The sequence below is a fragment of the Myotis yumanensis genome, unplaced genomic scaffold, assembly GCF_028538775.1.
Source record: "Myotis yumanensis isolate MYYU_CA2020_CCGP unplaced genomic scaffold, mMyoYum1.0.hap1 SCAF_2, whole genome shotgun sequence".
Taxonomy (NCBI): domain Eukaryota; kingdom Metazoa; phylum Chordata; class Mammalia; order Chiroptera; family Vespertilionidae; genus Myotis; species Myotis yumanensis.
This window is the reverse complement of record NW_027223753.1, coordinates 88286145-88312299: the sequence shown is the minus strand read 5'-3', so window position 1 is coordinate 88312299 and position 26155 is coordinate 88286145. Positions and strand designations below refer to the sequence as shown.

The following is a 26155-nucleotide window of genomic DNA, read 5'->3' as shown; positions in this document are numbered from 1 at the left end:
GAAACTAATGAAAATGTGGTAAGATATTTAGCAATAACTTAGTAACTACATGGGGATAGACTATTTAAATTCTGGTACAAATATATGATGGAACACTAACAGGTTATCAAAAAGATAATTTAAATGAATATTTATGAACATGTAAATATATTTACAACACACTGTCAGTAAAGAAAATAAAACACACGCCTATATGCAAAGGAAAAGCTTGGAAGGAACACAAAAAGGTTCAATAAATATCTGATGACTGAACATAAATGTTATTAACAGTTCTCTCTTCATGGAACTACAAATGTTTGAAATTTCTTTTATTTGCTTATTTATATTTCCTAATTTCTATAATAAATATCTATTGCCTTTAAAATAAAAACACTATTGTAAAACAGCAGAAAGCAAAGCAAAACAGAATATAACCCTTCTCATCTGTCCTCATATGGCCAAAACCACACTGCAGTCCATTATCTGTAGAATTGTCTCCCCACTGGTCCAAGTTCTGTGAGGGCAGGGACTGTGTCTGATGGGTCACTGACACATTGCTGTAGGTACAGATACTGTGGCAGATGGCAGAGCAAGGACCATAACCCAAATTACCCAGGTCCTCACATATTTTGAAAATGGCAATAGTTCCAGTCAGATTGCCCCAATTAAAACTTACATATCTCAGATACAACATTTTGGTGGAATTACTTTTTATGCTCTTAACAGCAAATCTATTTTTTGAATTTAAAAACCCAATTCAATGAAATCCTGCTCCTATCTTTCAGAATCAAATACTTTATTACTATCCCTTTTCTGGAAAACTATAAGAGATGCCTACAAAGGAACAAGGCCTGAAATTTATTTTCTACCAGTTCTATTGATGGTATCTATTAAGAACTAGTTTAGCACTAGCTGGTATCATCATGGTCAAAGGCACAAACTTTGGTTGTAGGCTCAATCCCCAGCCCTGGTCAGGGAGTGTGCAGCAGGCAACCAATCAATGTGACTGTCTCATATTAAAATTTCTCTCTCTCTTTCTCTCCCCCTCCCTTCCACTCCCTCTAAAAATCAATGGGAAAATATCCTCACGTGAGGATTAACAACAACAAAAACAACCAACCAACCAAACGAACAAAGAAACAAACAAAAAACATAGTTTAAGCCATTTTCCTCAGAATGATAAATGAAAAACTTTCAGTACCATATCTTCTTGCACAACTTACTAGTATATGATTGATTTATATGATAATGGAAATAAAATTAGGAAGGAGTTCCTGCAATGATATATGATTGTCTGGATCAGTGGTCGCCAACCTTTCAGACCTCATGGACCACCAGCAGTCTGCGGACGCCGGTCGGCGACCGCTGGTCTGGATGATCTCTAGGTTCCTTTAACTTTTAAGCTTTCACAATTTTTAAAAAATTTGCTTTATTTTTATTTACTTAAATATGTTTTTATTGATTTCAGAGAGAGGAAGGGTGAGGGAGAGATAGAAACATCGATGAGAACTATTGATCAGCTGCCTCCTGCACGCCCCCTACTGGGGATCGAGCCCACGATCCAGGCATGTGTCCTGACTGGGAATAGAATCCTGACTTCCTGGTTCATGAGTTGATGCTCAACTGCTGAAACATATAAGCTGAGCAATTTACTTTATTTTTATAAACATAATTAAGAAAAATAATTTCAGTTGGAATGTTTTTCATTCTTGGTGACTCTGGAGCCATATTTAGTTTATATTTTATCTCAATAGATATTTTTATTCTAATGTGACTTCTTCAGAAAGAAAATATAAATCCTAATGTATTTGAGTCTTAAAGGAGGGAAATATGAGCTTTCTCATATCAATCTGACAATTTTTTTCAAACTACAATCCCAAAAGATTCTAATTATCTTTGTCTTTGAAAAAGTTACTTTACTGATTAAGGAATCAGGATTTCCTAGTGGAAAAAACAAGCATTAAGCCATCACATTAAAAAAAAAAATCTTAAAAAGTTATAATTACTGACTATGGTAAGTGGTATGAAGGAAAAGTACAGGGTGTGGTATTAAGAAGGAAAAGCATAAAGGACAAGGAATGGCATCTGTTTGAGAGAGAAGTAGGCAAGGATGTTTCTGAGGAAGGGGTATCTAAGCTGAGATCTGAACAGAGAAGGCTGGCAGAGTCTGTTTAGGTAAAAGTAATACCAGGTACAAACCCCGAGGCAGAAGGAAATAAGAAGGCCAAAGTTTCAGCTACTGACACTCAGGGAAGAGAGATTCCTGCTATTAATAGGTCATTCATTTCAGCCTATAAAGAGAAGTCACAATACCTTCAACAGAATGCGAATATCTTCTTTATTAGAGTTTCCATCTACTTGAGTTACTCTGTATTCTAACCATTGTTGAACTATTGCTTTTTCTTCTGCAGTGCTCCCAAGCAAAAATTCTTTGTTGGCTTCCTTGACTAGATGAGCTGCTATAGTAGCCAATCCTGTCAGACATGGACCACTGTTTGTTTGAAGAACTGGAATCTAAAAAAGAAAAAAAAGAGTTCTTCATGTAAATTTTAAAACAAATACTAACAGGACTGCAATTCTATGTAATCGCTAAATCCCTCAACCATTTCTCAAATACTCTTAAGATTTCACTTTAAGGGTTTTTTTCAATATGGCAGCAGAGTAAGTGGATCCTTCTTGCACCTCCTCCCAATACCAAACTGAAAATAAAACTAAATTGGGGTACATTTACCCTAAAGTACCAAGTAAAAACTAGCCAAAGAGGAGACTTTTAACAAGGAAGGGCAGAAACCATCTAGAGACTTGTAGGAAGGGCAGGGTCACGAGAGCAGCTGGCCCAGCTCCTACAGGCACCAGGCTGAAGGTGAGGAGATATATCTTAACTGCAGGGGGGGGCGGGGCTAGGAGGAATAAGGCCGGGGGCTCCCCCAGGTTGGAGAACAGTGGCCCATGAAAGCCAAAAGAGAAAGGTAGCCTGTCAGAGATAAAAACCACTTTAAAAAATAACATAAAAAAAAACAACCCACAGGATTTTTGTTTGTACCCACTCACCCAGGCTTTGGTGGAGGGAGGGCAGTGCAAACTGCAGTCCCCTGAGGAGTTCTGGGATGGGAGGTATTGGGAGGAAGAAGTGGTAGAACGACGACAGGCGAGAGACCTGAGCTCAGTCACCTCCCCACCACCCCATATTACAGTAGCCATTTTTCCTGAGAGGCACAAGCCTTTCCCAGCATCAGCAACCTAAGGAAAGGCAAATAACCTGCCCCCAAAGATACACCTCACCTCACCTTCAGGAAGCTTGCCCGCCTCACCCTGCATCTCAACCCCTGCTGAGGAGTCTGCAGCAGAGGCCAAGCCTACAAGCTGTGTAGTCTCAGGGAACGTCGGTGACTGGCTTTGGGATGGGGCGATCCCCCCCACTGTAAAGTGACTGATACTTCTCCCTTGCGAGAGAGCTGGTAAAAACTACCAATTTCCAGAAGACCCCACCAGACTAAATATGAGATTCACCCTGCTGAGGTCAGGGGAATATTCCAGATAGACTCAAATGAGTGGCTCTGCAATGGGGGAACACACCCACCATCTTTGCTGAAATCAGAACGGCACCTCCCCCTCACAAGAGACTCAGAGGTCTCATCCCAAATCTGCCAAAAGCCCTTTCAGAAAGAGCCTTTTTAGTGACTAAGTCTGACAGCAGGCAGAAGCAAGCAGAGGCAGAGCCCAAGCTGCCTTGGGACATTTGCTGACATGGCCCTGTCAAGCTAACAAGCCGGCCCTAGAGCACAGCTTGGTCTCTCCCTCGCACAGCCAAGCTCTGTGGAGGCAGCCATAAACCGTGGATCACTTGAAGCTTTGAAAAGGTTGTGAAGGGCAAAACATGGTTAGCTTTGGATAGCAATCAGCACCAAATTACCTCTCAAGAGCATACAAAACAGTCAGCTTCAGTCAACATAAAGCAGCATCCAAAGGGAGCTCCCATAATGCATTTAACTCTGCTGAGACAAAATCCACTTCAATTATTTTTGCATTTTTTATTGCATTGTAATTATTTTTGACTCTTTTTTCTTCCATATCTCTTTTCTCTTTCCTTTTCTTATTCTATTTTTCTCTTTCTCCTCTTACCCTCTTTCTTATTTATTTCCTTTTCATAATTTTTTACATTCTTTCATTTATAGGTTTCCTTTTCCTATTCTTTATTTTTATAATTGCTCTCCCTTCTTTCCTTCCATATTCTTTTCTTCCCACTTTTTTTCTTTCGTAATTTTTTCCCTTTCTTTTATTATTCTTGCTCTCTTCTCTCTTTTCTAATTCTCCTTTGTTTTGAAGTTGCTTTTGTTGTTGTTGTGGGGGTCTTTTGTATGTTTTGTTTACTTTCTAGTTTTACTTCCTTTGTTCTATCAACACCTGCATAACAGCTCACGTGACAGGGGGGTGGGGGGGGGGGTGGTGAGCCTCACAGTCAGCCAGCCTGAGGCAAGATCCTGCCCATGAATGGGACAGATATAATCAAGAACCAATTGCAACAGGAGAACCCAAAAACCCACACATGGGACATCCCTAGAGCATCCAGCTCAGGAGATCAAAGAAACTGCACTGCTGGGTCCCACAGGACACTTATTACATAAAGAAACCTTACAAAGACTGGGAGTCATGGCAGTTCTATCCAATACATAGAAACAAACACAAAGAGACAGCTAAAATGGTCTCCATATGAAAGACAGCTCCATATGAAAGAAAAGGAGAAATCTCCAGATAAAGAGCTAAATGAAATGGAGGTAAGCAATGATGAGGAATACTGTTCAAAATAATGGTTATAAAAATGCTCAAGGAACTTAAGAATTACAAGGAACTTAGTGTGAAATATAACAGCATGAAAAAGGAAATCGAAACCATGAACAAGAACCAGTCAGGAATGAAAGAAAACCATATCTGACATCAAGACTACACTGGGAGGAATTAATAGATTGAATGCAGCAGAGGACTATATCATGGATTTGAAAGACAGGTAGAAAAAAACACCATTTAGAGCAGCAAAAAGAAAAAATAATTTTAAAAAAAGAGAGAATAATTTAAGGGAACTTCGGGACAACATGAAATCACCATCACAGGGGTCCTAGAAGGAGAAGAATGTGAGCAAGGAATAGAGAATCTGTTAGGAGAAATAATGACAGAAAACTTCCCTAACTGGGTGAAGGAAAAAAAATCACACAAGCTCAGGAAGCACAGAGTCCCAATCAATACAAACCCACACTAAGGCACAACATAATTAAAAGAGACCCACACTAAGACACAAGATAATGAAAATGGCAAAGGTTAAAGATAAAGAGAGAATCTTAAAGACAGCAAGTATGAACAAAAAGTTAACTACAAGGGAGTTCCCATTAGACCAGTGGTTCTCAACCTGTGGGTCGCAACCCCTTTGGGGGTCGAATGACCCTTTCACAGGGGTCGCCTAAGATCATCGGAAAACACATATATAATTACAGATTGTTTACAGTAGAAAAATTACAGTTATGAAGTAGCAACAAAAATAATTTTATGGTTGGGGGTCACCACAACATGAGGAACTGTATTAAAGGGTCGCGGCATTAGGAAGGTTGAGAACCACTGCATTAGAGTGTCACCTGATTTCTCATCAGAAACATTTCAGGCCAGAAGGAATTGACAGGAAGTATTCAAAGTAATGAGAAGCAAGGACCTGAATCCAAGACTCTATCCATGAAACCTACCATTAAAATTGAAGGCAAAATAAAGACTTTCCCAGACAAATAAAAGGCTAAAGGAGTACATTACCACCAAACCAGCATTGCAAGAAATGTTAAAGTGCTGTAAGAAGAAAAAATCGAGAGAGAGGAACATGGGTATAAAGAAAAAAATGACAATAAGTAAGTATCTATCAATAACCTTAAATGTGAATGGATTAAATGCCCCAAAAGACATAGGTAGCTGAATGGATAAGAAAACATAACTCAGATTTATGCTCTCTATAAGAGACCCGCCTCAGAACAAAAGACACACAGGATGAAAGTGAAGGTATGGAAAAAAATTCTCCATGAAAATGGAAACAAAAAATGTTGGGTAGTAATACCCATATCTGACAAAATAAACTTTAAAACAAAGGCCATAAAAAGACAACGAATTATTAAAAGGATTGATCCAACAAGAAAATATAACCCTTGTAAAGATATAGGCACCCACTCACTATAGGAGCACCTAAACACACACACACACACCACTCTTGGTAAACTTTAAGGGAAAAATTGACAGCAATGCAGTCATAGTAGGGGACTTTAACACCCCACTGACATCTATAGATAGATCTTCCAGACAAAAAAACCAACAAGGAAACAGTAACCTTAAATGACACACTAGATGGAACGAATATTTCATCCCAAAGCTGCAGAATATACATTCTTCTCACATGCACAGAGAACACTCAAGGACAGACCACCAGTTGGACACGAAACAAGTCTTAACAAATTCAAGAAGACTGAAATCATATCAAGCATCTTCTTGGATCACAATGGCATAAAACTAGAAATCAACTACAGTAAAAAAAACAAAATTATTCAAACACATGCAGGCTAAATAGCATGTTATTAAACAATGAATTGGTTACTCTTGAGATAAAGGAAGAAATCAAAAACTTCCTGAAAATAAAAATAAACACACAACAACCAAAAGTCTATGGGAAATAGTGAAAACAGTTCTGAAAGGGAAGTTCACAGCATTAGAGGCCTACCTCAAGAAACAAGAAAAGGCTCAAATGAACACTATAACACAACAAATAAAAGAATTAGAGAGCAAGAAAAGCCCACAATAAGTAGAAAAAAGAAATAATGAAGATCATAGAGGAAGTAAATGACATAGAGACTAAAAATAATACAAAAGATCAATGAAACCAAGAGCTGGTTCTTTGAAAAGATAAATAAGGTTGATGAACCATTAGCCAGACTCATCAAGAAACAAAGAGGACCCAAATAAATAAAATCAGAAACAAAAATGATGACGTAACAACTGACATCATAGAAATAAAAAGGATTCTAAAAAAATACCATAAACTGTATGTCAAGAAATTGAACAACTGGGAGAAATGGACAAATTTCTAGAATCATACAATCTTCCAAAACTCAATCAGAAAGAATCAGAAAACCTGAACAGACCAATCCTATAAAATAAAAGGGTAATATGCAAATTGACCCTAATAGCAGAACGACCGGTAACTATATCATGCACTGACCACCAGGGGGCAGACACTCAATGCAGGAGCTACCCGCCTGGTGGTCAGTGTGCTTCCACAGGGGGAGCTCCGCTCAGCCACAAGCTGGGCTGATGACTGAAAGCACAGCAGCGGTGGCGGGAGCCTCTCCTGCCTCCGTGGCAGTGCTAAGATGTCCAACTGTGGCTTAAGACATCCCCCAAGGGCTCCTGGGCTGCCAGAGGGATGTCTGACTGTCAGCTTAGGCCCCTTCCCCTGGAGAGTGGGCCTAAGCTGGCAGAGGGACATCCCCCAAGGGGTCCCAGATTGCGAGAGGGTGCAGGCTGGGCTGAGGGACAAACCCCCACCACCAGTGCATGAATTTTCGTGCATCGGGCCTCTAGTAAAATATAATGAAATTAAAACAGTAATAAAAAAAACTCCCAGCAAACCAAAGTCCTGGACCAGATAGCTTCACAGGAGAGTTCTACCTAACTTGCAAAGAAGAACACCTACCTTCTCAAACTATTCCAAAAAATTTAAGCTCTTTTTACAAAGTCACCATTATCCTAATTTCAAACCAGATAAAGATACTACAAGGAAAGAAAATTACATTATGGGCCAATGTCCTTGATGAACATAAATGCCAAAATCCTCACCAAAATATTAGCAAATCGGATCCAGCAGTACATTAAAAAGATCATACACCATCACCAAGTGGGATTTATCCCAGGGATGCAAGGCTGGTACAATATTCACAAACCAATAAACGTGATGTATCACATAAACAAAATGAAGGTTAAAAAAAATCACATGATCATATCAATAGATATAGAAAAAGCATTCAACAAAATCCAGCATCCATTTTGAGAAAAACTCAGCAAAGTGGGACTGGAGGGATTATACCACAACATAATAAAGGCCATATATGACAAACAGAGAGCCAGTATCATATTCAATGGACAAAAATTAAAAGTGTTTCTCTTAAGATCAGGAACAAGACAAGGGTGTCACTTTCACCACTCTTATTCAACACTGTATTGGAAGTCCTGGCCACAGTGATCAGATGAGAAGAAAAAATAAAAGACATCCAAGTTGGAAAGGAGGAAGTAAAACTGTCATTATTTGCAGATGACATGATATTATACATAGAAAACCCTAAATGCAATCTACAGATTTAACACAATCTTGTTAAAATACTAATGGTATATTTCACAGATCTATAACAAATATTATATGGAACCAAATTTATATGGAACTGAAAACAACCCCAACAGCCACAGCAATCTTAAAAGAAGAACAAAGTTGGAGGAATCACAATACTGGACATCAAACTATACTACGAAGCCAATGTAATCAAAACAGCCTGATACTGGCACAAGAACAGGCATACAGATCAACGAACCAAAACAGAGACCCCAGAAATCAACCCATGCCATTATGGTCAACCAATTTTTGACAAAGGAGGCAAGAGCATACAATAGAGTAAAGACAGTGTATTCAATAGATTGTTTGGGAAAACTGGGCAGGTACATGCAAAAAATGAAATTAGACTACTAACTTATACCAAAACTCAAAATAAATAAAAGACTTACATTTAAATGTAAGTTGCAAAAACCTTAAAAATCCTAGAAGAAAGCATAGGCAGTAAAATCTCAGACATTTCATATAGCAGAATTTTCACTGAAACATCTAGGGCAAGAGAAACAAAGAAAAAATAAACAAATGTGACTATGTCAAACTAAAAGCTTCTGCATGGCTAAGGAAACCATTCTCAAAATGCAAAGGGAACCCACTCTATGGGAGAACATATTTGCCAATTATACATCTGATAATGGGTTAATTTCCAAAATACATGGAGAATTCATACAACTCAACAAAAGGAAGACAAACAATCCAATTTAAAAATGTGCAAAGGAGCAAAATAGACATTTCTCCGAAGAGGACATACAAATGGCCAATAGACATGAAAAAAATGCTCAATGGCACTAGTCATCAGAGAAATGCAAATTACTAAAACTACAATAAAGTATCACCTCACACCTGCCAGGACAGCTATCATCAATAAATCAACAAACAAGTGCTGGCAAGGATGTGAGGAAAAGGAACCCCTAGTACATTGATGGTGGGAATGCAGACTGGTGCAGCCACTGTGGAGAACAGTATGGGATTTCATAAAAAAGTTAAAAATGGAACTGCCATTTGACCCAGTGATCCCACTTCTGGGTGTATATCTTTTTTAAATATATTTTTATTGATTTCAGAGAGGAAGAGAGAGACAGAAACATCAATGATGAGAGGGAATCATTGATTGGCTGTGTCCTGCACATTGGACCAAGCCAGCAAACCAGACATGTGCCCTTGAACAGAATTCAACCTGGGATCCTTCGGCCTGCAGGCCGTCATTCTATCCACTGAGCCAAACTGGCTAAGGCTGGGAGTATATCTTAAGAATCCCAAAACACCAATCAGAAAGAATATATACTAATACATCCCTATGTTCATAGCAGCACAATTTATAATAATTAAGATCTGGAAACAGCCCAAGTGCCCATCAGTAGATGAGTGGATTAAAAAGCTGTGGTACATTTACACCATGGACTACTATGCAGCTTTAAAAAAGAAGGATCTCTTGCCAAAACCGGATTGGCTCAGTGGATAGAGCATCGGCCTGCGGACTGAAAGGTCCCAGGTTCGATTCTGGTCAAGGGCATGTACCTGGGTTGCAGGCACATCCCCGGTAGGTAGGAGATGTGCAGGAGGCAGCTGATTGATGTTTCTCTCTCATCAATGTTTCTAACTCTCTCTATCTCTCTCCCTTCCTCTCTGTAAAAAATCAATAAAATATATTAAAAAAAAAAAAAAAAAAAAAGAAGGATCTCTTACCCTTTGAGACAGCATGGATGGGCCTGGAAATTATTATGCTAAGCGAAATAAGTCAGTCAGAGAAAGACAAGTATCACATGATCTCACTCATATGTGGAATCTAATGTACAAAATAAACTGACAAAATAGGTTGAGATGCGTGGGATACAATGACAGATCACAGAGGGAAGAGGGGTAGAAGCGACGGGAAAAGATTAACCAAAGAACATATATGCGTAAAGGAATTGCCCATGGACACAGGCAATAGAGTGGGAAAGGCCTGGTGTGGGGTTGGGGCTGGGTGGAAGGGGGCAAAGGAGGGGAAAATGGGAGACAATTGTAATACTGTCAATAATAAATTTTTTAAAAAAGATTTTACTTTAAAATACTAAACTATGTACTAAATTATGTAAATTAAAGTCAGGAAAAGAGCAGTTATGTAATTTACATTTGATAAGAGATGTTTGATAATGATACTGATAATAACTATACTACTATATGTACAAAATGTTTATAACTGTATGTACAAAAAAAAAAAAGTGAAAATCCTAATAACACTGCATTAATTTCAATTAAGTTTACCTATACCCTATTTTATTTTAGCAAGGTGAACATGCTTAAATAAACCTGACTTCTGTAATAACAAAAACAAGAAAGTTATAGTGACACTGAGTTCATGTTGCTATAGTTAGAACCACCAAATGGAATCTAGGCTGATTTTAGTGATACGTGATCTAATACACTTACCTATCTCATTAACTAGGTGCGGAGCGTGACGGTGATTTGGTTTTCATGGATAGCATATTCATCAATTCTGGAGTCATTTCAAGAGAGGTCACTCTAAGTCAGTGGTTCTCAATCTTCTAATGCCACGACTGTTTAATACAGTTCCTCATGTTGTGGTGACCCCCAATTTCATTGTTACAAATTGAACATAATTAAAGCATAGTGATTAATCACAAAAACAATATGTAATTATATATGTGTTTTCCGATGGTCTTAGGCAACCCCTGTGAAAGGGTCGTTTGACCCCCCAAAGGGGTCACGACCCACAGGTTGAGAACCGCTGCTCTAAGTGTTGGTCCGTATTTCATATTTTTAAAAAACATTGCAAAATATAATTGGGGCTACTGAAAATAAAGTCAGCTTCAGGTAATCTCTGAAAAATAATCCTCCTTTTCATTTTCCCCCTCTAACAGCAATACTAAGGGTCAGATTATAAGAAATTGCTAATTAGTTTAAGTGTTCTTGATGCCCAACTAAGTGAAGCATTATAAAAAACTTAAAATAGAACATTTCATCCAAGGGGAAGACTGACCATCCTTCCTATCTAATAAAAGAGAAACATGGTAATTAACTGTACTGCCGCTACCCTTCCCATGGGCTAATTAGGGAGATATGCAAATCAACTGCCAACCAAGATGGCGGCCGGCAGCCAGGCAGCTTGAAGCGAACAGAGAGGCTTGCTTGCTTCAGTGACGGAGGAAGTCAAGCTTCCCCGCCTGCCTTGCCAGCCTCTGAGCTTGCAGTTTGAAACATTGTAACAAATATAGAAGCTAAACAAAACCCCAGAAACATACTTTAGTCAGCCAGGCTTCAGCCAGCAAGACCGCAACATTGTTGCAAATACAGAAGGTAAACAAAGGCCAGAAACTTGCTTTCAGCAGCCGAGCCTCAGAGAGAAAGCCGGCTCTCAGCTCGTGACAGGCATAGAAGGTAAATAAATGCCAGAATAAAAAAAAAAAAAGAAAAAAAGGAGAGGTTTGGAGCTTTAGTCGCCCGCCAGCCTGAAAACAGCCCTCAGCCCCTCACCCAGACTGGCCAGGCACCCCAGTGGGGACCCCCACCCTGAAGCAACAAGATGGCAGCTAATTTGCATACTGAAGGCAAGCGGCAGCAGGCAAGGTTGTCTGCGGTCTGGGACCCGGATCTGTGACCCTGCCAGGCGGGGGGCAGTGCTTGAGGCTGTCCGTGGTCTGGGACCTGGATCCATGTCCTCGTGAGTGGGGCGGCAGTGCTTGAGGCTGTCCGCGGTCTGGGACCTGGATCCATGTCCTCGTGAGTGGGGCGGCAGTGCTTGAGGCTGTCCGAGGTCCCAGGACCTGGATCTGTAACTCTGCCGGGCGGGGGGCACCGCGGGAGGCTGTCTGCAGTCCGGACCCGGATCTGTGACCCTGCCGGGCGGGGGTCAGTGCTTGAGGCTGTCTGTGGTCCCGTGACCTGGTGGGCAGGGGGGCAGCACGGGAGGCTGTCTGCAGTCCGGGACCCGAATCTGTGACCCTGCTGGGTGTGGGTCAGTGCTTGAGGCTGTCCACAGGACCAAGACACGGATGGATCTGTGACCCTGCCGGGCGGGGGGCAGCGCTTGAGGCTTTGCATGGTCCCGGGACTCGGATCCGTGACCCTTCACGGCGGGGGGCAGTGCTTGAGGCTGTCCGCGGTCTGGGACCTGGATCCATGTCCTCGCGAGTGGGGCTGCAGTGCTTGAGGCTGTCTGCGGTCCCAGGACCTGGATCTGTGACCCTGCCGGGCAAGGGGCACCGCGGGAGGCTGTCCGCAGTCCGGGACCCGGATCTGTGACCCTGCTGGGCGGGGGGGGCAGTGCTTGAGGCTGTCTGTGGTCCCGGGACCCGGATCCGTGACCTGGTGGGCAGGGGGACAGCACGGGAGGCTGTCTGCAGTCTGGGACCAGAATCTGTGACCCTGCCAGGCGGGGGGCAGCGCTTGAGGCTGTGCACGGTCCCGGGACTTGGATCCGTGACCCTTCACGGCGGGGAGGCAGCCATCAGCGCCCAGAAGTGACTGCGCAAGATCCACCTCCTGGCCCAGAAGGTGCAGGATCGCAGGGACAGCCACCGTGGCGGGCCAGACTGACATCCTCCTGGCCGCACCACGGGGGTTTGCGGATCTGCAAAGCCAGAGGCCTCCGGTGTGCACATACCCCCCTGGCGTGCGAACATCCCCCAGCACACTGTCACCCTCCCACGCCTGCAACAGTTGCAAACCAAGGCGTGCACAAGTTCCCCCCACCTCTCCACCACACTTCCATCAACCCGGTATGCCTAACACCCCCCACAGGATGTGCACACATCCCCTCTGATGCGCTCACGTCCTTTGGAGAGTGTCTGGGTATTCTGGGTGCTAAGAGTGGGCGCCTGTGAGATGACAGTGAGAGGGCGGAGTGGTGATGCCCTGTTCCCACGGAGGCCAGTGCAGCTACGAGATCACCTCTGGGGAGTTAATGCAGGTGCTGAGGCAGGAGCAGGTGCAGACAGACACACCTGGTGGGCGCGGGTGGCCCTCTCTGAGGTGCCTTCTGTCAGCGTTCAAGATCAAGAGCCCAGAGGCAGAGAGGAATTCCATCCTCTCAGTGAAACAGTCAGATAGTCAGGGTGACTGTAGAGGAGGAATGTGCACTTTGGGAGCCAGCACCCATGAGTGAAGGCTGCCCTGACTGAGCCTCGCTTGCTTGGGGCCTAGCGTACTCCTGCCAGGCAACGGGTGACAGGACATGCTTTTCCGAATTAATGAGGGAAAACGTTGATTCTCCTGCTGCCCACGAAGGTGGAAAGTGAAGTGGGGAGCCATGTGGGGAATGAGCAAGGTTCCCTGTCTGGGGGTTCCAAATCTGCTGTTGGTTTCTTTCACCACTGACTAGAGATATACAGGGTGTCCCCCCAAAATGTATACACACTTTGAATATCTACTAATTCCAATGGTTTTAAGCATAAGAAAGGAACAACAATGGAGCTGTTATCTGTTAAAAGTGTGGGCACAAACAGGTAGTTGGACATTCCCTGAGGGGTCTCAGATTGGAGAGGGTGAAGGCCAGACTGAGTGGCCCCTTCTCCCCCCCCACCCCAGTTCAGAATTTCATGCACCGGGCCACTAGTTATAAATAACAAGAATAGAATCTAAATGACCTATGCAAACCAAAAATGAATACATTCTTGGGAAGACTGCTGCTCTTTTCGGCCATGAAATAGTATCTTATACTCATCTAGTGATTTATACTTTTCAGGGAACTCTGATACTTACATTAAGTCAACAGGACTCTGTGAAGTATACGGGGAGATTAACTTTTCATAGCTGGAGTCAAAGGTTACCCCTGAAAGTTAAAGGAAGTAACTCCACTAGTTAAGTTTTTGGGGAGTCAAAAGTTATACATGGGTTTTCAACTGTGTGAGGGGTTGGTGCTCTAAACCTCCATATTGTTCAAAGGTCAATTGTATTTCCCATTTACTACTTAGCTTCTTGAATTCTCACTTTTGCCTTCACACTCAAATAAAACTACTACCTCTAACATAACCCATAACTTCCCTTAAAAATGTATTAAAAGAAAATATGGAATCCTCTGAAGGTGTTGGTAATGTTCCATTATTTGACCATGTGGTTACTTGGGTATGTTCACTGTGTGGTAACTCACTAAGAATTGTATACCTTTTTTGAATGTATGTTGGGCAGGGGAGGGGAGTAAGGTAAGAGGGAGGGAGGGGAGAGGGAAGGGTGGGGAAGAGAGGGGAGGAGAAGGAAGGGGAGGGGAGGAGAAGAGAGGGAAGGGGAAGGGAGGGAAAGAAGGGAGAAGATAGGGGAAGGGAAGGGAGGTGGAGGAGGGGAGGGGAGGGGAGGGGAGGGGAGGGGAGGGGAGGGGAGAAAGAAACCAAAGAACTTTCGAATGCAGAGTGTGTGTGTGTGGTGGTGGTGGTGGTGGTGGTGGTAGGGGGGCAGATGACAATTTAGAGACAATTATTAGTAAAAATAAATTATGCACAACCCCAGCATACTAACTCAAAAAAATCCCATTACCTTGTCATCTAATCATCATCTTCCAAAACAGGTATGTAATCTTGTCCTCATTTTACAGATAAAAAAACCCAAGGTCACCAGGTTTGTAATATCAGAGTCAGGGTTTGAACAAAATACAATTGGCTCCTAAGTCCATTCTCTTTAGTACAGAAATCTTAGCTGCAATCATGGCACACCTACTATTTTCACATTCATCTTAATGGTCTTCAATGAATCACTTTTAACGGCCGCATAAGTAATATGATGAACCATTCCCCTAGAGCTGGATCTCTGAATTGTTTTCAGTTTTCAATTATTATTGTTAATTCAGTTTTTAATTATTGATCATTATTATTATGTTGCAGAGAATGACTTGTTGGCTTACGTTTGTCAATTGTTTTAAAAAACAAACAGCAGACTGAATCTTATCACAAACCCTCATCCCTTCCCCAAACACATAAATAGAAACTTTCAATAGCTGTCTCCAGCTAAAAGAACGCAAGAAAGAAAGGAACCAGATGGAAACCGTATTGTTCAAAGGTCACTGCATCCGCTTCATGCAGCTCTGCTTAGGACCGCGAGGGAAACTGCGGCAGGGCTGGCACTGGGCTCAGGAGCCAGCTCTCTGAGGGGTGTCAGCGTTCCCCATCACGCGCACCCCCAGGCCCGCACAGGGCTCGGGGCGGGGCTGCGGAAAGATGAATGAAAGCTGCCCTTACAGCAGCTGCTGTCACTGAACGCCAGCGCTCAGCCTCCGGGCTGGTGTCTCTATGGGCTCGGGGATTCTCTTCGCTTTCCCAGAACCCGGTCACGACCATCTACCGGAAGGCAGAGTTCGGGCCGAGCCCACAGGGGGCGGTCCCTCGCCCGTTCCGGGAGCTAGCGCTGCCGGGAGGAAACCCCAGGCGCCAGCCGACCCCGCGGCGCCGACACGTGGGAGCTGAGGGCCGCCTCCTCCCACCTCCGCCTCCGCCGGCCGGCCCGTCCTCCCTGGCTCCGCAGGCTCCGCTCCCGGCCAGCTCTTTCCCTCCGCGCCGCCTGCGCTTCTCACCTGGCGCTCGCCCTGAGCGCTGTACTTGTTCCCTTTGCTCAGCCCCAGGGACTTCTCCAGCAGCGTCAACTCCGCGGCCGCCGCCATCTTTCCGTCTGAGCTCCCGGCAGGGGCGGGACAGCGAGGTCCCCGGCGTCGGCGGGGCGGGAAGGCGCTGCGCAAACTCTCCGGCTATTGGCTGAACGCAGGGGGCGGGGAGGCGCGCCTGCGCGCGGGAGGCGGGGCCACGAGAAGGGAATGGGCGTGGCGTGAGACAGGTGGAGCGGGCGGTGTCCCTGGGCGCGGAGCTATGCGGGGAGTGCTGGAGAGCCAGCCCTTGGTGGCCAGCGGACGGGACCTGCCAACTTCTAAACGGCAGGCTGCTGGACTGCAGAGGTACCTGGCTAACTGACACTTCCTGTACATAGTGGAAACCGAAGTTTACCTTAGTCTGGCTCAGGAATCTGAGTTTGAACGAGCAAATTGAAGAGCAAAGAGTTCACAATCTGTTAGGGGTTTCCAACATATAGCGTTAATTATGGGGATTTTAATTGTTTAAATTAAATTATTTTAATTTTCTTATGTAACTCTACAGCTCAATAGTAGCAGTAGAATATAAATTTAAAGATAATTATAGAGCACTGGGTAGTTAGTATCAAGTGATTCCTGTACCCCCTCCCCCCCATCAGCCATTAGTAGTTTTAAGGATCTTTATTAGCGATACCAGAAAGATAGTGATATGATTTATGTAGCTTTTGTTATGTAAGTAAGCAGTGCACATGACGTTTTCCTCTTAAGTTGCTATATTTTTGTATTTCAAAGCAGAAAATGGGCAGTATATGTTGAAGGCCTGAATATTTCCAAAAGATTTCTGAAAAAAAAAAATTCTACATCGCAGAATGAATAAACCAAGTGTGTATTAGTTGGAGAGAAATGGAAATTCTCTTTTCCTTACATTTCTCCTGCTGCCAGTATTCTGGGTTAGGAAAGATGTCACATAGTACAAGATTCCCCTGTAAGCTTCTGTATTTCTCATTTAGTGATGAATTATCTAAAAGTAATAACTTTTTTGGATTAATATTGAGTAAATGGGTGAAATATCACTTTTCATTTATGCTTTTTGATTGAGTTATTGAAAATAGATAGATTTTATAATTAAAAAGAAACTTTGATTTAATGTAGTTTCAAGCTTCTTTCTTCCCTTCAAGTCCTGAAGTTTTTTAACTGTGAATTTCCTTTTCTTCCCTGGTATTCATACTTTTGTTTTGGATGTTTATGACTAGGAAAATAAAATTGGTTGACCACTCCAACACTTCTGAGATGAAAAGGAACAGAGGTGATACCACATGAAAATAGACAAATTTAAACTGGATTTCAGGAGCCAGGGATTATTCAACAGTAGCTAATTATGTCACTCCAGGTAGGCAGTTAACCTCATTGGGACTCAGTTTCCCCAAAATAACCCAGTGGGCTTTGATTAGGTATTCTCTGTGCCTTTTAGTGTTGAGATTCTGTCTTTCAATATTTAAAGTGAACATGTATTTTGTATACTTTTGCCTTAAAGTGGACATATATTTTTGTACTATTGATGTAATTTTGTAATTACAATTTTGTAATGTAACTGTAGTACTAATTCAATTTTGTATAGTTGGCTGGAAGGGCCTTTTGTTTTGGACAACTGTGGTGTATAAATATAGTGGCTTGCCTGCTTTAAACAGAATTTATGGATGGCCATAGAGAGAGGTGTCTCGGTGTCTCTGTCATACTCTCTACACCGATACCAATAGATGAGAAAGAGGATCAGAAGAGCTTCATGTACAGATACTTAGAAGGGCCTTATAGTTGGTTTAATGCTCTGCTTTTGCCACCTTAAAATTCTTAACAGTTTTTTTAAAGTGGGGCTTGCATTTTCATTTTGCGCTAGACCTCATGAGTAGAAGAAAGGGAATCATAAAGATCAGAGTATAAATGCAATTGATTCTAAAATAACAATACAAAAGATCAATGAAACCAAGAGTTGGTTTTTTGAAAAGATAAACATGGTTGACAAACCTTTAGCCAAACTCATCAAGAAAAAAAAAAGAGAGGACCCAAATGAATAAAATCAGAAATGGAAAAAGAGAAGTAACAACTAACTCCATAGAAATGCAGGGGATTGTAAGAAAGTCTTACAAATAACTATATGCCAATAAATTGGACAATCTTGACAAAATGGATAAATTTCTAGAAACATACAACCTTCCAAAACTGAATCAGGAAATCTGAATAAACTAATTAAAACTAATGAAATTGAAGCAGTAATAAGAAAACTGACAATAAACAAAGGCCTGGACCAGATAACTTTTCAGGTGAATTTCCCCGAACATTCAAAGAAGAACCAGCACCTATCCTCAAACTATTCCAAAAAATTCAAGAGGAGGGAAGACTCCCATGCTCATTTTATGAGGCCAGCATTATCCTAATTCCAAAACCAGAGAAGGACACTGCAAAGAAAGAAAAGTATAGGCCAATATCCCTGATGAAAATAAAGGAATCATGCTACCTGTTATCAAATTATACTAAAAGGTCACAGTAATAAAAACAACATGGCATTGGCATAAAAATAGACATATAGTTCAATGGAACAGAATAGTGAGCCCAAAAATAAGCCCACCCTTCATGGTCAGCTAATATTTGACAAAATAAGCAAGAACATACAATGGGGTAAAGATAGTCTATTCAATAAATGGTGTTGAGAAAATTGGACAGATATCTGCAAAAATATAGACCACCTTCTTACAACATACACAAGAATAAACTCAAAATGGAGTTTAAAGACTTAAATGTTAGACTTGAAACCACAAAAATCCTAGAAGAAAACATAGGCAGTAAAATCTCAGACATTTCTTGTAGCAATATATAGATACAGATATAGATATAGATATAGATATAGATATAGATATAGATATAGATATATAGGTATATAGATATCATCTCAGGCAAGGTAAACAAAAGAAAAAATAAACAAATGGGACTACTTCAAATTAAAAAGGTTTTACACAGCAAAGGAAACCATCAGCAAAATGAAAAGACAATTCACTGAATGGGAGAACATGTTCATCAGTGATATATCTGATAAGGGATTAATATCTAAAATTTATAAAGAACTTATATAAAGAACTCAACACTAAAAAAACAAGCAATCCAATTTAAAAATGGGCAAAAGACCTGAATAGACACTTCTTCATGGTGTATGTACAGATGACCAACAGATATGAAAAGATGCTCAACATCACTAGTTATCAGAGAATTGCAGATTAAAATCACAATAATATATCATCTCACACCTGTCAGAATGAGCATCATCAATAAACCAATGAACAAGTGCTGGTGAGGATGTGGAGAAAAGGGAACCCTCATGTACTGTTGGTGGAAATACAGATTAGTACAGCCGCTATGGAAAGCAGTATAGAGATGCCTCAAAAAATTAAAAAATGGAATTATCTCAAGATCCAGTGATTCCACTTCTGGATCTTCAGATATATTCTGAAGAAACTCAAAACCCCGATTTGAAAGAATATATTCACCCTTACGTTCATTGCTATGTTATTTACAGTAGCCAAGATCTGGAAACAGCCTAAGTGCCCATCAGTAGATCAGTGGATAAAAAAGCCATGGTGCATTTATACAATGAAATACTACTAAGCCATAAGAAGAAGGAAATCTTACCTTTTGTGACAGCATGGATGGACCTGGAGAGTATTATGCTAAGTGAAATAAGCCAGTCAGCAAAAGACAAATACCATATGATTTCACTTACATGTGGAATCTCATGAACAAAATAAACAAATAAAATAGAAACATATTCATAGATACAGAGAACAGACTGATAGCTATCAGAGGGGAGGGGTTGTGAGGCCAAATAAAAAAAGTGAAGGGATAAAGAAAAAAAACCCCACACTAAAACCCAAAACCCTCATAGACACAGATAACAGTATGGTGAATACAAGAGGTAAAGGAGGGTGGGGTGTGGTAGAAGAGGGTAATTGGTGACAGAAGGAGACTTGACTTTGGATGATGGACACAGAATACAGTATATAGATGATATATTGTAGATTTGTACACCTGAAACATATACTTTTATTAAGCAACTAAAGGCCCGGTGTCCCTCAGCCCAGCCTCACTCTCTCCAATTTGGGACCCCTCCAGTCATACATCCCTCTCATAATCCGGGACTGCTGGCTCCCAACCGCTCGCCTGCCTGCCTGCCTGATTGCCCCTAACCACTTCTGCCTGCCAGCCTGATCACCCCCTAACCACTCCCCTGCCAGTCTGATTGACGCCTAACTTCTCCCCTGCCATCCTGGTTACCCACAACTGCCCTTCTCTGCTGGCCTGATCCCCCCCAACTGCTCTCCCCTGCCAGCCTGGTTGCCCCCAACTGCCCTTCCCTGCCAGCCTGGTTGCCCCTAACTGCCCTCCCCTGCAGGCCTGGTCCTCCCCAACTGCCCTCCCCCTGCCAGCCATCTTGTGGCTGTGGGTGCCGCCATCTTTGAGGGTGGGACAGTCAATTAGCATATTCCCTCCTTATTGGCTGTGGACACCGCCATCTTTGCGATGGCATGAGGGTCAATTAGTATATTCCCTCTTTATTAGATAGGATGCCACCCCAAGAAATTCAATTAAAAATTTTTTTTTTAGCATAAGTTACATCATTCTGTCTTCATAGCAGTAATGGGAGAAGCATGGCCTCCAGGTATCATTCAGGGCTTTGGATTCAAACAACAATATCTACTTTGATTAAGTAGATTAAGAATATTCAGTATTAAAGAATTTTAGTAAGTTCACAATAATGTTAGGAAGACTGGAGAAACAATCTCAAAGCTAGGGTTCCCAAACCAAGCTGTAGAATTGATTTCCTTAGGAAACTGCTACCACTGATGTCATGGCTACAAAGTACAAACACCAGAAATTAGATTTTATTGCCACTACTACTATGAAGAATACCATTTTGGCATCAGAAACATGATCTTTATTATTATGTTTTTAATCCCCATTTGAGGATATGTCTTTATTGATTTTTAGAGAGAGAGGAAGGGAGAAAAACAGATAGAGACAGGGAGGGAGGAAGAAAGGGAGAGAGAAAAAGAGAGAAACATCGATATGAGAGAGAAACATTGATTGGCTGCTTCCCTCATGCTCCCTGACCAGAGCTGGAACCCACAATCTAGGTTTGTTCCCTGACCTGAAATTGAACCCACAACCTTTTGGTGCACAGGATTAGGTTCCAACCAACCGAGCCACCGGCCAGGGCAGGAGCTTGACCTTTAATTCATTGGGAAACTGCTCCTCTCCCACCTTTGCCTGTGGAAGCTGGCTGCCCCGGAGTACTAGCTATTCCAGTACAGATGGCAGCTCCATGCAGTGTGCTTCTCAGCATTGCTCAATTCTGAGTCAAAATGTGTGATTGGACAAACTTTTAGACAGTTGTTTGTGTCCTGGCTGTAAGGTAACCTGGGAAATTGAGTTTTGACTTCTATATTTGCAGGACCTTGACTATATATTTACCTTTAGTACCATGCCTAATGATTGCAATAAAGGAGCTGCACATTATGCAATGCTTGTCTGCTCTGCATTGTAGAAACAATAACAAAAATGTATAACTATCAAAAACTATAATTATTTGTATAACTATCAAATATCAGGGTGAGCATATGGAAATGAAAACAGCTTGCTGATGGTTTTAATTAGGAAAAAAGCTCTTATTTCAAATTAGATGCTGAAGGAGCAGGAGGGAAGGATAAAAAATACTAGCTAATTCCAATATTTTTTATAATAGGTAACTGGTAGGCAGCAATCAAAAGAAGAGGGGATTAAAGTTATTACATAAAACATTATTCTAAAGGTAACCTTAGAACAAAAATATGAACTTTCCTAAACATCAAAATAGAGATTGCAAGCAAAACAGACCACATAGGTGGATGATTATATGTTTGTATGAGTATATATGAGTATATTGCATGAATCAATATGAAAGAATTGAAGTACAGTTTACAGATTATATGAATAAATATATATAGGTTTAATTGACCTATAAAAATAAAATAATTTTTGAATTAGCTAACAAAGCAAAATTCACATTATGTTGTTTACAGGAGCACACCCAAAACAATACAAAGGGCATTTTATAATGCTAAAGGCTACAATATAGGGTGAAGATAAAATAGTGATTAATATTTGTCAATAACATTACAAAATTTTCACTAAAGCAGATACAACAGGGAGATGCTAGGAGAAATAAAAACCGAGTAATAATAGGAGCCTTTAACATATCTCTCTCAATCTTAGACAGAGCCAATGAACAAATAACAAACAAACAGGAAGAATATAGAAAATATAGATAGGATAATCAATAGTATAGAACATATTCTTACATACAAATGTCTGAAACTTAATAAATAGATTTCTCTATTTCTCTACCTTCTGTATTAGTTTCCTAGGGTTGGTGTGACAAATTTCCACAATCTTGGTGGCTTAGAACAACAGAAATTTATTCTCTCATGTTTCGGAGGCTAGAAGTCCAAAATCAGTTTCATTAGGCCAAAAGCAAAGGACAGCAGAGCTGCATCTTTCCAGTGCTCTAGGTCAGCATATTCAAATCCCTGTTCTGTCTTTGCACAGCCTTCTCCTTTGTGTGCCAAAGCTCCCTCAGCCTCTCTTTTAAAGGACACTGTGATTGCATTTAGGGCCCAACTGAGTAATCTCCCCATCTACAAATTCTTAACTTAATCATATCTGAGAAGACCCTTTTTCCTTATGAAGTGATACTTCCAGATTCTGGGGATTAGCACCTGATGCACTTGGGACCATTGTCAGCCTACCATACCTTCATTTTGAGTGCACATGACTTCATGAAAATTGATTGTAGCTTAGGTTACAAAAAAACAAAAAACAAAAAAAAACACATTTTAAAAGTAAATAAATTCTAAAGCATAAAAAGAACTAAAACATGATTCTTTGACCACAATAAAATAAAATCAGTAATTAATAATAAAGTAAAAATTTAAAAAGGCGTTTTTAAGAAATGTAACAATAGTCTCATAAACAACTCTTGGGTCAAAGAGGAAACACAGGCTGAAATTGCAGAATAACTTAAATCTGAGAGACAGCTATCAGAGGACAATTCATACTGTGATATTCTTATAGTATTAACAAAAATGAAAAATAACTTAAAATAAAACTATAATCTACATAAAGAAGTTAAAAATGAGTGAAAGAAAGCAGAAGAAAAGAAGTAATAAAGATAAAAGCAATGTGTAAGAAAACAATAACAACAAGATTAGAACTATATTTACATTCAAATTACAAAAATTGAAAAATTAACTAAATAAACCACAAGCTACTGTATATAGTGAGAAAACATAAATACAAAAATTGAAAGTGGCAAGAGGGAAAAATCTACCATAGCGGAGAGAATTTTATTTTGTACAAGATTCTGCAAATGTGTAAACTTAAGTGAAGTTTTCCAGAAAAAATTTTCCGATTTTTTTTCTTAAGTGAAATAAGCTAGTCAGAACAAGACAAGTATCACATGACCTCACTTATTTGTGGAATATAATGAACAAAATAAACTGATGAACAAATAGATCCAGAGACATGGAAGCATGAAACAATCTCAGAGGGAAGGGAGGAAGGAGGATCTTAAGACATTAATCAAAGAATTATATGCATACTAGAGGTCCGGTGCATGGATTCCTGCACATTGAAAGGAAATTAGAAGGTGGCTGGCAGGGTGGGACTGGTCAAGATGGGCTGTACATGCCCTGGAGCCAACCTCCTGTGGTCCCTCCCTGGCTGGCCACACCTGGGGCGGTGCTGGGGCTTGAAGGGTGGGCGTCTGCAGAGTAGCAGGGTCCCTCTGGCCGGTGGAGTCCCTCAGCCTGGCCTGTGGGGATTGGCTGAAACCAGCAGTCCAATATCCCCCGAGGGCACTCTGCAAAGTTGCTGTTGCTCCGCAGCTCCTGTGTTGAACATCTACCCTCTGGTGGTCAGTGTGCGTCATACTTACTGGCTGGTCACTTAACCTTTTATATATATAGATATGTGTAACCCATGGTCACAGACAATAGTTCAGCAGGCCTGGAGGGGGGGCTCAGATGCTGGGTAGAGGCGGGTCAAAGAGGAAAAAAACGGGACATCTGTAATACTTTTAACAACAGTGATACATTTTTAAAAAATGCAACTTAATGTGAAAACAAATGAAGGAAACCTCATTTGAAATGGAGTTGGGAAGACCTGAAGGGGAGCTCTCATGCACTCCTCCTCCTCCTCCTCCTAGTTCACAGACCTCAACAGGAAGAAGCCTGCTTTACTACCCCAGCAGGAGGAGGGAGGTTTTAAAACTTGGAAATTTGTTTTACAGAGAGTAAAACATTGATCCTTAACCCTGTCAACAATTTCTCCAAATAAGAAAACTACAGAACAATCTCAATTCTAAGTATAAATGTAAAAATTATAAATGAAACATTGGTAAATAGAACCCAATTGCACATTAAAAATAATAGGTAATGAGTAAGTTTATTTAAATAATGCTAGGGTGGTTCAACATTCAGAAATCTGTTATAAAATCCATCATATTAATGCAGCTAAGGAGAAAAATTATATAATCATCTCCATGGGCTCAGAAAAGTCATTTGACATTATTTAGTACTCATATAGAACGCTCAATAAAATAGCAATATAAATATATGCATGTAAATTCCAAAGTCTGAAAGGTAGTGGTTTATTTTTTATTTAATGAGAAAACATTAGAGGCTTTCCTGTTAAAGTAAGGAATAAGGGGAATGCTCTCCATCTCCCCTACTTTGTAGCATTGTGTTCGAAGGTTTTAGCCAACACACTTAGATGAGAGAAAGTAATTAGAGGCAATGCAAATGGAAATGAGAGATCAGCTATCTCTGTTTGTAGATAATATGATTTCATATCTTGAAAATTCAAAAGAATCAGTGGGAAAACTAAAAACAATAAGAGAATTTATCAAAGCATCAGATTATAATATCAACATTAAAAATAAATAGTTAGAAGTTATAGAGAAAAGACCCCATTTATATTAAATATTTAAAAAACTAGATGTAAATATAATAAGAGGTGTTAGTTACATGAATAAATATATAAAAACAAAAGGCTGCAAAGTATATTTGAGCAAGCCATATGGCTGTTAATCCTCTCTAAATTAATTTATAAATTAGCAAATTTTAATAAAAAGCCACGTGTGTGTGTGTGCGTGCACGTTTGGAGACTGGAGACAATAAAAGGTTCATTTGGAAGAACAGACAAGCAAGAAATGCTATAAAAATTCTTTAGGTTAAAAAAGAGCAATGGAAGGTGTGGGTTGGGAGAGCCCTTTAAGATATTAAAACATTATTATAAATCCCCTATAATCAAAACAGAGTAGTATTGACATATGAATAGACAATGGAACAGAATAGAAAATTCAAATATAGACCCAGTTGCAGTTGTTAATATGCAATAAAAGCAGCATTTCAAATTAATGGTGGGGGAGAGATGAAAATTTTTTTTTTATTTATTTTTATTTTTATTTTATTTTATTATTATTATTTTTTTATTTTTCGCTAAAAGTATTACAAAGGGTATTACATAAGTGTCCTTTTTTCCCCCCCGCCCTTGACAAACCCCTGCCCTCCCTTACTCCCCAGTGTCTTATGTCCATTAGTTATGCTTATATGGATGCATACAAGTCCTTCGGTTGATCTCTTACTCCCCTCCCTCCAGTCCCCCAACCCTCCCTGGCCTTCCCACTGCAGTTTGACAATCAGTTTGAGGCAGCTCTGCCTCTGTATCTATTATTGTTCAAAAGTTTGTAATGGTCTTTATTATCCATGAATGAGTGAGATCATGTGGTATTTTTCCTTCATTGACTGGCTTGTTTCACTTAGCATAATGCTCTCCAGTTCCATCCATGCTGTTGCAAATGGTAAGAGTTCCTTCTTTTTTACAGCAGCATAGTATTCCATCGTGTAGATGTACCACAGTTTTCTAATCCATTCAAGAGAGATGAAATTTTTAATAAATGGTGTTCAATAGTCTCCAAAATACACACTAATAAATTCTAAATGCATTAGAGATTAAATGTAAATAATAAAGGAATTATAAACAAACACTTAAAAAAAATTACCTGTGAGGGAGGCGACAGTATGAAAGGGACAGAAATAGAAACCAGACTTTTGTGACTCTACCTTTCATGTAGCTTTGACTTTGGAATCAGATATATATTTTTACATAATTATAAACTCATTAAA

The 26155-nt window shown here is 40.6% G+C and overlaps 1 protein-coding gene across 3 annotated transcripts in view; it reads right to left on the bottom strand.

Moving 5' to 3' along the window:
- Positions 1 to 15989, bottom strand: part of EEF1E1 (eukaryotic translation elongation factor 1 epsilon 1) — a 32587-nt gene extending 16598 nt beyond the window's left edge. For all 3 annotated transcript variants that reach the window (XM_070405761.1, XM_070405760.1, XM_070405762.1), the window contains exons 1-2: positions 15879 to 15989; positions 2293 to 2493 (exon numbers count right to left, since the gene is read on the bottom strand). In XM_070405761.1, coding sequence (XP_070261862.1) covers positions 2293 to 2493; positions 15879 to 15965 — 288 coding nt within the window. In that variant the 5' untranslated portion in view covers positions 15966 to 15989. The remainder of the gene's footprint in view (positions 1 to 2292; positions 2494 to 15878) is intronic.
- Positions 15990 to 26155: the final 10166 nt, after the last annotated feature.